Raw genomic sequence first — 10,377 nt, 5'->3', positions numbered from 1 at the left:
TACCTGCCTGAAGACTGCCACCATCATCCCAGTCCCAAAAAGCTCTACAGTGATTGGTCTGAATGACTATCGGCCAGTGGCCCTCACCCCGATAGTCGCTAAATGCTTTGAAAAACTTGTCATGACTCGCATCAAAACAACCATCAACATCAACGAGGACCCTCATCAGTATGCATACCGTGAGAACCGATCAACAGAAGCTGCCATCTCCTCTGTGGTCCACACTGTGCTCAACCACCTGGAGCAGAAAAACTCTTACGTCCGTATGCTCTTTGTGGACTTCACATCCGCCTTCAACACCATGATCCCCCAAACCCTGATGGACAAACTATCCACACTAGGACTAAGCCCCTCCATTTGCAACTGGGTACTAGACTTTTTAACAAACAGACCACAGTTAGTGAGGATCCACAACCTCTCCTCCTCCACCATAACCCTCAGCACTGGCTCTCCTCAGGGATGTGTGTTGAGTCCCCTCCTGTTTACTCTGCTCACGTATGATTGTGCAGCTACCCATCCAGGCTGTCACATTGTAAAGTTTGCAGATGATACAGCGGTGGTGGGATGCATCACAAACAATGATGAGTCCAGCTACAGGCAAGAGGTGGAACACCTGGAGAGCTGGCGCAAAGAGGTCACACAATGTGAAGAAGACAAAGGAGATGATTGTAGACTTCAGAAGGAACAAAAACATCTACACCCCCCTGAACATAAGAGGATCTGCAGTGGAAGTGGTCTCCAGCTACAAGTACTTGGGTGTACACATGAATGACAACCTCAGCTGGAGCAACAACACCACCAGCCTGATCAAGAAAGCTCATCAGAGACTCTACTTCCTCAGACAGCTGAGGCGAGCTGGTCTGGGAAGCTCAGTCCTCACCTCCTTCTACAGGTGTGCAGTGGAGAGCATCCTGTGCTCGAGCATCAATGTGTGGCATGGAGGCTGCACAGCTGCAGAAAGAAAAGCTTTGCAGAGAGTGGTGAAGGCTGCACAGAAATCTGTCGGAATCAGCCTCCCCACCATCACAGACATCTACACCTCCAGATGCAGGAAGAGGGCCACCTGCATCATGAAGGACCCCACTCACCCAGCACACACACTTTTTGCCCCACTCCCCTCAGGAAGGAGGTTAAGGAGCATTAAGTGTAGAACCACTAGACTGAGGAACAGCTTCTACCCTGAGGCTGTTAGACTCATGAATCTCTAACTAGAATAATCACTGTGAAAAACCATATCATGCTGCTGCTGATCTGTTTCATGTTGCTGCTGATCTGTTTCAATGTTGATGTGTTCATGCGTGCACATCTGCTCACAGACTCATGTTCATGTTTGTGCTGATGTTCAATGTTTTTATGTTATGAGTGCTTAGTGTATATTTAGTTGATATTTTTCTTAGTTCATATCTTAGATGTCATTACTGTTTTTCTTATACATTTTATTGTTGGATGTAACTGGGACCTTGTGTACTTAATTTCGCTCCACCACATGTACCACATGAGGTGCGAATGACAATAAAGAAACTCTGACTCTGAAGTTCAACAGCACCTCACCATCTAAAATCCTTAATTTATTTCATGAGGAAGACATATCCACCTGAGCTACAATCTTATAGAAGATTAAAAAAAAATAAGTTTACTGTGTGACAAACACAAACAGATTATAAAACAAATTATTTAGGATTTATTTAATCAAGACCAGATCATGGCATATTTACTTATGAATAACTGCTTTTTCTTTACCACCAAAATTATTATAAATGGTTGAACAAACCCAGAATGGGACAATAATTTGGAGGAGAAAAAAAAAACCTGAAAGTGACATGACATGGGTACATTGCATCAGCAAATGCATAAAGAAATTACATAAATATTATCAAAGAGGATTAGGGCCTAGGTGCATTATTTTTCTTAAGTCTGACTTTTTTCTCAGAATTACAAAATTAAAGTCAAAATTCTGAGGAAAATTACAAAATTATGGAATTTATTTCGGAAATCTGACTTTATTCTCAGAATTCTTACTTTTTTCTGCAGAATTCTGAGATTAAAGTCAAAATTTTGGGATAACATTCAGAATTTTAATTATCTAAATTAATACTTTTTTTTTTTTTTTTTTTTTTTTTTTACCGTGGCTGTGATCCTCTTCTGTAAAAAATTTAGTCCAAGCAAAAAATAATATTTTCTTAAAGCGATTTCAGAGACGGAACCTTGTCTTGTTGCACGCCGGTTGTATTATCATGCAACACCGAATCGCGGATATGATTTCCGTGATTCGCAATCACAGAATGGAAGACCAAATTGTTTCTTTTACAAAGAGTAACATCTCTCTATTATTTTTTTAACTATATGATTCTTTCAAAATATCCGTGAAGTTTTAGTTGCTTCATAAAGTTGCTTTAAGGTCACTAGAACGTAGCTGGTGTTTTGTATTTATTTATTTGTATTTGATTAGCCACCCAGCTAGCTGTGCGTCGGCAAAATCATTCCTTCATCCTCTACACCGAGGAGGTAGACGAGCTCGAAACATGACGGGTTTCTCCAGCACTTTGCTCTGCAGAGCTGAGAAGGTTTGTCAACACCTTCCCGTTCTCCTCAACACCTTCCTGGTGTTCTCCATCACCGGGGAGGTGAACTACCTGGTGCTGGTCGAGGCGCCTCTGGAGGCGGCGCAGAAGAAGACGGAGTGGTCCGCCTGGTGGAAGACGGTGCACCTGCTGGCCCAGTACTTCATGCTGGGGAACATCTGCTGGAACGCGCTTCTCTTTTTAAAAACGAACCCCAGCATCAAGGGGGTGTTCTTGGGAGGAGACGGCCTGGGGCAGGGCTGGAGGTAAAAAAAAAAAAAAAAACGTGTGTGTGGCCAAAGTTTCCACAAGGTCCCTACAGAGCCTTGAAAAGTATAACAATAATGCATTTGTTTGCTCACTTGAATCATGAAATAGTGTGGAAGCCTATTTCTGCCACTTTTAATAAATATCATCTGTGTATGATTGAGATATCTCATAGATCAATTTGCATTTTCTGTAAAAATACAGAGATTGCTTGTTGCTGGATGAATGTTCAGAAAACTGTCAGACAAACTTGAAAAACATCAACAGGTGAAAAGTTGAAAACAGAAGCTGAAAGGAGCACAAATAGATGAATTTGGCTGAAAAAGGCTGAAAGAGTACAAACAAGCTAAAATAAACTAAAATAGATTTAAAAGAGCCCAGAAAGATAAAATGAGTTGAAAAGTAGCCAAAAAAAGTTGAAATTAGCTGAAAGAGCAAAACAGTTTAAATTATTAGTAAGAGCCTGAAAGAGTACAAGTTTACCTAAGCATAATTAAGATTAAATAAGAACAAAAAGCTGAAATTAGATGAAAAGTAGCAGAAAATGTTAAAAAATGGAATAAAAAGTACCAGAAAGTAGCTGAAAGAGAGCACAGTAAAAGATGAAATTGCCAGAAGAAGCAGAAATAAGTTGAAAAGGGCAGAACAAAATGTGAAATGAGCAGCAAACTGTTTTAAACAGCGCAAAGGGTTTGAGGGATGTGACTAGAGCTCCATTTATTTTCACTGGGGAAAACATGGCAGAAAAGGCTAAACATTTCAAAAAGAAAAAATTTCCCAAACACCAAAAGTCATAGCAGGAATGTCCCGAATGAGCTGAATGTTTTGATAAATGAACTGTTGAAATAGCACAAATTATTGCGAAACAAGTTGCGTGACAAAAAATGTACAGAGGAAAAATAGATCTCAGTAGTGTAAATGCTTTTTAACACATTCACACTCTTTATTATGGCTTAGAGGATTGTTTTTTAATTTAATTTTTTTTTTAATTTTTCATCAAAGTGGTAAAAATGGACTTAAATGTTATTGAAAGAAAAAAATAAGGTATGAAAAATGGAAAATTCATTTGAAATCCCAGATAATATTAGCCATATTTGTCCCAGTTTTTAGAAATAACTTCCTCAAATGGTCGTGTTTGACATTGATTGTGTATAAAAATGAACATAATTACTTGATGTTTCGACATTAACCTAATTTCTTTGCGCAAGAGTGTAAATCAGTAGATTTGATGAAAGTTTTACTCAAGTTTTTGTAGCTTACACAGACGTCACCAAGAAATAATTACTGAATTAACAATTTAATATTTATTGTTTTATTGTCACATTTAAAGCATGGAAGCTGCAGTACAGTACTATTTTTTTAGTATTTTAAACAGATTTTTTTTTTTTTTTATAAATTTTTCATTCCACTCAAAACAGAAATGTGAAAGTTTAAGTTTGATGTTTTAAATTGAGAAAATAATGCTTAAAATAATAAATAACGCTACATTTCTGAAGAAAAATGAATTGTGTAAACTAAGTGAATCACTTTGGTTAGATCCATATTTTTTTAATGTCTAAATAAAACAAAAATGTGATATTTCTAATAATGCCATCGTGTCTTTTCTTTTGTTTTCACTTCCCGTATTCGATGGGCTGATTTTCAAGGGTCATTTACTGATACGCTCATTATAGATTTATTGAAAAGGCGAACACGACTTCACATTTTAGTTTAAAGCCATATAAAAAGTAGAGCCTCCATATCCTAATCTAAAAGTCCATAAAGTGATGAATTAAACAGCAATATAATCCTTCATGTTGCCTAGAAGCATTTCTCAGATTAATTTTTTTTCTCTCGTAACGCAGATACTGTTACACCTGCGAGACGCACACTCCCCCGCGCTGCTCCCACTGCTTCGACTGCAAGGTGTGCGTGCTGCGGAGGGACCACCACTGCGTCTTCTTCGGCCAGTGCGTCGGCTTCCGCAACTACCGCTACTTCCTGAGTTGCTTGTTGTTCATGTGGTCGGGGCTCCTCTATGCCATGGTGATGAACGCAGAGGTCTTCATCGTCATACTGAAGGAGGGCGTGACGCTGCACAGCATTCTGCTGCTGCTCATCCCCTGGATCATGCTCGTTTCTGGTACAATCACACACCTCCGCTGTCCATTTTGTTGTATTTCTTACGCAGCTTTAAAGCCGTCAACTAGATTTGGTCACGCGAACTAGACTCAGCGTCCGTTTTTAAATATGGTGAGCCCCTTTACAAAAAGCATGTTGAAAGGTTTCATCCAACTTGTGATGTTTTACAACCTGAAACGTTTTGTGCAGTGAAGCTAAACATGACTAAATCAGATCCTTCTTTTGAAGAGGCTAATAAAATATAAGCGACAGTCTTACAATAATATTTAGAGCTAATTCCAGTAATTGATCTGTTGATTAGATAATTAAAGTTTTAGATCTTAGGTTTGTGTATCAGAAATCTCAGCGAACCATAAAAAACAGAATTGTTGAGTGGTGACCTCCTGGATTTTCACCTTGTGGTCAATCTGCCTATAGGACTTTGAGAAGTTTAGTTATACAGTAGTCCCTCATTTATCACAGGGGTTTGGACCCCCCACCACCAACACCCCTCGTGCGATAAGAGCTGCGAAGCAGTTGTCCAAGTTCAAGTGGTACAAGAGATGGAACGAAATTGTGTACAGAAGTAATAGTAGTAGTAGTAAATAATAGTTTACTTTAGTATTTATATACAGGTGTGTATTAAGGCATTTTAAAGCCTTCCCACACTCTTGCAATGTCCCTAACAATTTTCTAAACTCTAAGCGCTCTAAACGAGCACAGCTTGTCATGAGCTCAGCTCTCTGCCTCCAGCTGCTCTCTCGGCCACGCCCACTTCTCCGCTGCAGAGCGAAGATCATGACATGCTGCAGGAGGAAGCTTCTCCTGCAGCTGTGGGCTGCACACAGGTGCTAAATAATTTATTTTAAATACAAATTCCATGCCCATCGTGCGGCTCATCCATCAATCAGCCAATTTATTTTGCATCATGTCCAATCTTATTTTGAAAAACCGCGATGGAGCGAGTCCGTGAGATACGAATCGCAAAGTAGCGAGGGACTACTGTACATAATTTGACCAAGATATGCAAAATAAGGTAAACAGAATTTGGTCACCTCTGCATGTAGACAAGCAATTCGTCATGTCGTCTTATCAAATCTTAAAGACAAATTCAAACCTGCTCAGTTTTAAAAACAAGCTGTGAAGTTCTTCATTTTCTGCTCCAAGATAACACAAAGAGCACAACTATAGGAGGAGTAAATGCGAATTTAGGGAGAAAAAGTTTAATTAGATCAAATTAAATATGCAACTATAAAATAACTATGAAATTACACAAACTTCCATTTAACTGCACAATCTGTGATAACTATCGTTAGCTTTCTGTATATTTTAATGCATTGTCCAAATTGATGTATTTTGATCAACTGGGCTGTTCATATTCATTATATTAGAGTTTATGGGTAATTAATTGGCATACAAATAATAATCTTTACTAATGTTGTTGTTTCTCTGGTCATATTCTGTTAGTTTCACCTTGCTGTTTCCATGTGTCTGTCCCAAATATTCAAAATTATATAATCAATTATTATTTCTAAATTAGTACCTGATAGATTCAAGTTTTTGGGAAATTGCAGCTGTGGTTGTTTTTAAATGTGCTATATAAATAAACTTTGAATTGAAAGTCCAGTAAATGTTTCCACTCTTATCCACTCCTTTGTTCCTCTGTAGGCCAGGTGTCGGCACGCGCCTTTGCGTTCGCCTTCATCGCCGACACGTGCGTGGTGGGTTTCCTGCTGGTGTCCGCTTTCTTCTTCTTCCACCTCTTCCTGCTGTTTCGCGGTCAGACCACGAGGGAGTGGTACTCCTCCCGCCGCCCCTATAATCTGGGAGCGCTCGGTAACCTGCGTCACGTGCTGGGCCTTCGCTGGTACCTCTGCTGGCTCTCCCCGCTCATCCCATCCCCGCTGCCCGGAGATGGGATGAACTTCCAGGTCACGGGATCGCTGGAGCCCACCAAGTAACAGCTGGAGGTCTGAACAGGCTGCGTGTCCTTACTTTGGTGGTGGAGAGGAGCTGCAGCGAGGAGGATGACCTCCGTTCATCTGTCAGTGATCATCTGTGTCGAGATAGAAATCATCCCTGAAGATAATCTGAGCACTGAATGAGGCTGGCCTCTGAATGTTTCTGAAGCACTAAAAATATCTTAACAACAGCACTGATAAAATATTGTGTTTGATTTTATTTATAAAAACATGTGCAGGCAGACAATGGCTCCTGGGGTGGTAGGACTCTTGGGTGTGGTGATAAAGTTTTCTTTATCAGGGTTTTCCCCAAAATGTACTTAAGCTAAACTACCTGAATTTAAATCTCGCATACAGTGTTCCAACATCAATCAACCTTTATTTATACAGGTAAATCCCATTGAGCCTCCTCGAGGCTCAATGGGATTTCTCAATGATGTAATTCCTCACATCAACTTCTGAACAGATGAGTTTATCACAACCTTTTTACTGGATGTTGTCAGTAAAGGGAGATGAGCAGCGATGTCTTACAGGGAAATAAATGCTGAAATTAAACTCTGATAGTACACGGTGTAAAATCTTGCGTTTGAGTTTACAGAGTAAAGTGAGTCACCTGGTATTAAATAGTATTTTAAATATGTGTGACCGTTCAGTTAGAACAGTCTCCATGTTTTACATTTTGTTGATGTTTCATTCAGCTAAGGGTGTCCTGATTCTTTAATCTTAATCAGTATACTAATCTATTTTCAGGTTGATTACCACAGTTCTAACAAAACAGCTGTTTTTTTGTTGTTGTTGTTTACAGTTTTATGTTTTTTAAGGTGTTTCTGGAGCTGATAGTCTGAATATTTTCTGTAATCATCTGCTTCAGTTCAGTTTCTAATGTGGCCTTAGGATGATTGAACGTGTCGTTTTTCACTTTACGCCAACAGGACTCGCTGAATTCCTTAATTTTGTTTTTTAATTTTGTTTTTGCACTGCCTTTGTTTTTAATTTTAAGTCTTCATGCTCTGAGCTGAATATCAGTTTTGTCAGTTGTTGCTGAATTTCTATTAAAGCCAAAAATCATTTTTGAATGTGTTAATGACAAATATGGCTGCATGTGTGGTGTTGGCTCTATGGTTTAAATATACCGGTAAACTCTTTCAAGGGTGGTACTGTACCTCTATTATTATTATTATTATTGTTATGGATTTTGTATTTTTAAAGATGTTTTTAAATAATAAAATTTGGATTTGGAAATTATTTTCTGATAATTTTGTTGGGGGGGTCTAGTCCAAGACAAGCTGTGTAACGGCAAGATTTTATTTATTAAAGCACGTCAGTACTTGCTAATTTGCAGCATATTTAGCCGATTTAGCCAAGGTGTCTGTTTCCTGGTAAGAATATTTGAATTGGCAATTTACAATTTTTTTAAAATCAAAGAAAATATAAAGTAGAGCAGTGCGGGATTTTTGTTTGTACAACTCGGCTAATGCTAACAACGGTTAACATCGATTAGCTAAGTCACTAGCATAGTTTAAAACGGACGCTAACTGGCTATGGTTAGCATTGACTAGCTAAGTCACTAGCATAGCATGTCTTAGCTTTTGTCCTCCATTTTCTTCAATTTATATATTTTTTACATATGTTTAACTCAGTGTTAATAACTAAATAGTTTTATTATGTTATGACTTAAATTTAGCAGCTTGCGTTGCTCTTTAGGTCAGGTGTATCTACAATTAGCATACCTGCAGCTAATTCTTACTCCTGGTATTTAGAGCAAAGTATGAATTAAATCTTTTTTTTTTCTTTTTTTTTTTAAGTCAGCCCTATTTCAAAGGTTTACTTTAAAGTTAAGTGTACTTACTGTTTTTATTTTGTTTGTTTTAAATAATATGGATCCAAATAATTTCAGTCTTGGATCATTAGCACCGTTGTCTGGGTTTCAAAAATGTTGGACACTCATTCCATCATCAGTAATATTTAAGTTATTATTATTGTTTTTATTATTACCACAATATTGTAAAAAAAAAAAAAATTGTTCCTTTCTAATTAGAAACCTGTTGTCATGACCAATGTCAAAGTAAAAGACATGTAATTTCAACATGTTATTCTTCAATTGAAATACTTTGATTGCATTAAATTAGTTTAGTAAAACAAATCTAATATGGCAACAGTAACATTTGGATTGTTCAAATCTACAATCGTGTACATTCAGGGGACAATACATCTCTAAAGTTTTAAACTTTAACTTGTCCTTTGCAAATGGATACTCAGAGCTAAATGTTTGCATTTTAATTATTTATAACCATATTAAATTTTTGGTAAATACTGGTACATAAAAGGAGAATAAAAACTATGTCACCAAATGTTTAATGCTAACTTTATTTAATAAATGTATAAACTTCTATTTATACTTATATTTAAATAAACTTCCATTTATAAATTTTGGCATTTTTCTTCATGCCAATTTTTTTTTAATGAATTATATACATGTGCATTGTGTATTACACTGTAATATTAGTTATGTTATAGTCATTCTTTGCCATTCTAGTTAAAATCATTTAAGATTAAATGGGAAAAATTAAAAGTCGTAAACCAATTTTATGTACATTTTTAATCTTTTATGTTGATTTGGAGCAGAAAGGAGGTTTCAACCAGCAGGATGGAGACAGATATGTGAGTAATGCTCCCTGAACAACCCCCACACAAACAAATGGATTGATTAAGCAGTATATCATATCTTTTTTTTTTTTTGTGGTGTGTGTTTTTTAAAGATCTCGCAAGGAGATGCTGGAGAAAATAGCTGAGCTGGAGCACAGTCAGAGTCAACTGAGGGAACTGAATGCTGAGATGAGACACTGGCTGGACTTTGCCGATGATGACGTCGCAGCGCATCGCTCTGAGAATGCCGTGCTCAGAAAACAAGTGAAAGAGTAAGGTCATTATGCTTTAATATAGAATGACCACATTTTTGTTGAATTTATTAGTTTACTGTTGGCTTACACTGGCAGGTTTTGCAGTGTTTGACATGTTTTTCCATAAATGGGGAATGGGAAAGTGGTGTGTGTTTATCTGCAGGCTGAAGAAGACCATCAGTGAGGCAGAACAAGTCGACACAGAGCCTTATGGGGACCTGCTGGACAGCGACCTCAATGAAATTAAAAGCAGTGACAAAAAGATCCAAGATCTGGTATGTTAACAGTAAAGTTACTCCCTTACAAACGATGCTCGTTTGTTGCATCTCTCAGTTGCATCTTTTGAGTTTCATGTGTTGTGCAGGAGAAGGAGTCCACCATGGTGAAAGAGGAAAATAAGAAATTAATGAGAATGGTAAATGTATTCCTTGTTTTCTTTTTTAATTGTTTCACATAGCTTTACTCGTTTGGATGCTGGGGTGTTGTTCTTGTTTTGTTTTTTTTTATCAGTTGAACCTGCTAGAAAGCAACTGCTCTTAAAGTGTACACAAATATAAAGACGGAAGAGAACACGGCATCATTTGTAAG

The 10,377-nt window shown here is 37.7% G+C and overlaps 1 protein-coding gene across 1 annotated transcript; it reads left to right on the top strand.

The window, feature by feature from the left end:
- Window positions 1-2,522: 2,522 nt before the first annotated feature.
- Window positions 2,523-6,889, top strand: zdhhc24 (zinc finger DHHC-type containing 24). The gene is made up of 3 exons (XM_037675811.1): window positions 2,523-2,827; window positions 4,673-4,950; window positions 6,597-6,889. Exons 1-3 carry the CDS (start codon window positions 2,523-2,525, stop codon window positions 6,887-6,889), a joined length of 876 nt encoding a protein of 291 aa, XP_037531739.1.
- Window positions 6,890-10,377: the final 3,488 nt, after the last annotated feature.

Source organism: Nematolebias whitei, chromosome 4 (assembly GCF_014905685.2).
Source record: "Nematolebias whitei isolate Nwh7 chromosome 4, NemWhi1, whole genome shotgun sequence".
NCBI lineage: Eukaryota > Metazoa > Chordata > Actinopteri > Cyprinodontiformes > Rivulidae > Nematolebias > Nematolebias whitei.
Note: the sequence above shows the minus strand (reverse complement) of the source record. Positions and strands in the feature narration are given on the sequence as shown.

Excerpts from the sequence above, each read along its gene's own strand:
- zdhhc24 (XM_037675811.1), top strand. The coding sequence starts at position 2,523 with ATGACGGGTTTCTCCAGCACTTTGCTCTGCAGAGCTGAGAAGGTTTGT. Across the intron at positions 2,828-4,672 it reads GGCCTGGGGCAGGGCTGGAG|ATACTGTTACACCTGCGAGA; the intron begins GTAAAAAAAAAA and ends CTCGTAACGCAG. Across the intron at positions 4,951-6,596 it reads CTGGATCATGCTCGTTTCTG|GCCAGGTGTCGGCACGCGCC; the intron begins GTACAATCACAC and ends GTTCCTCTGTAG.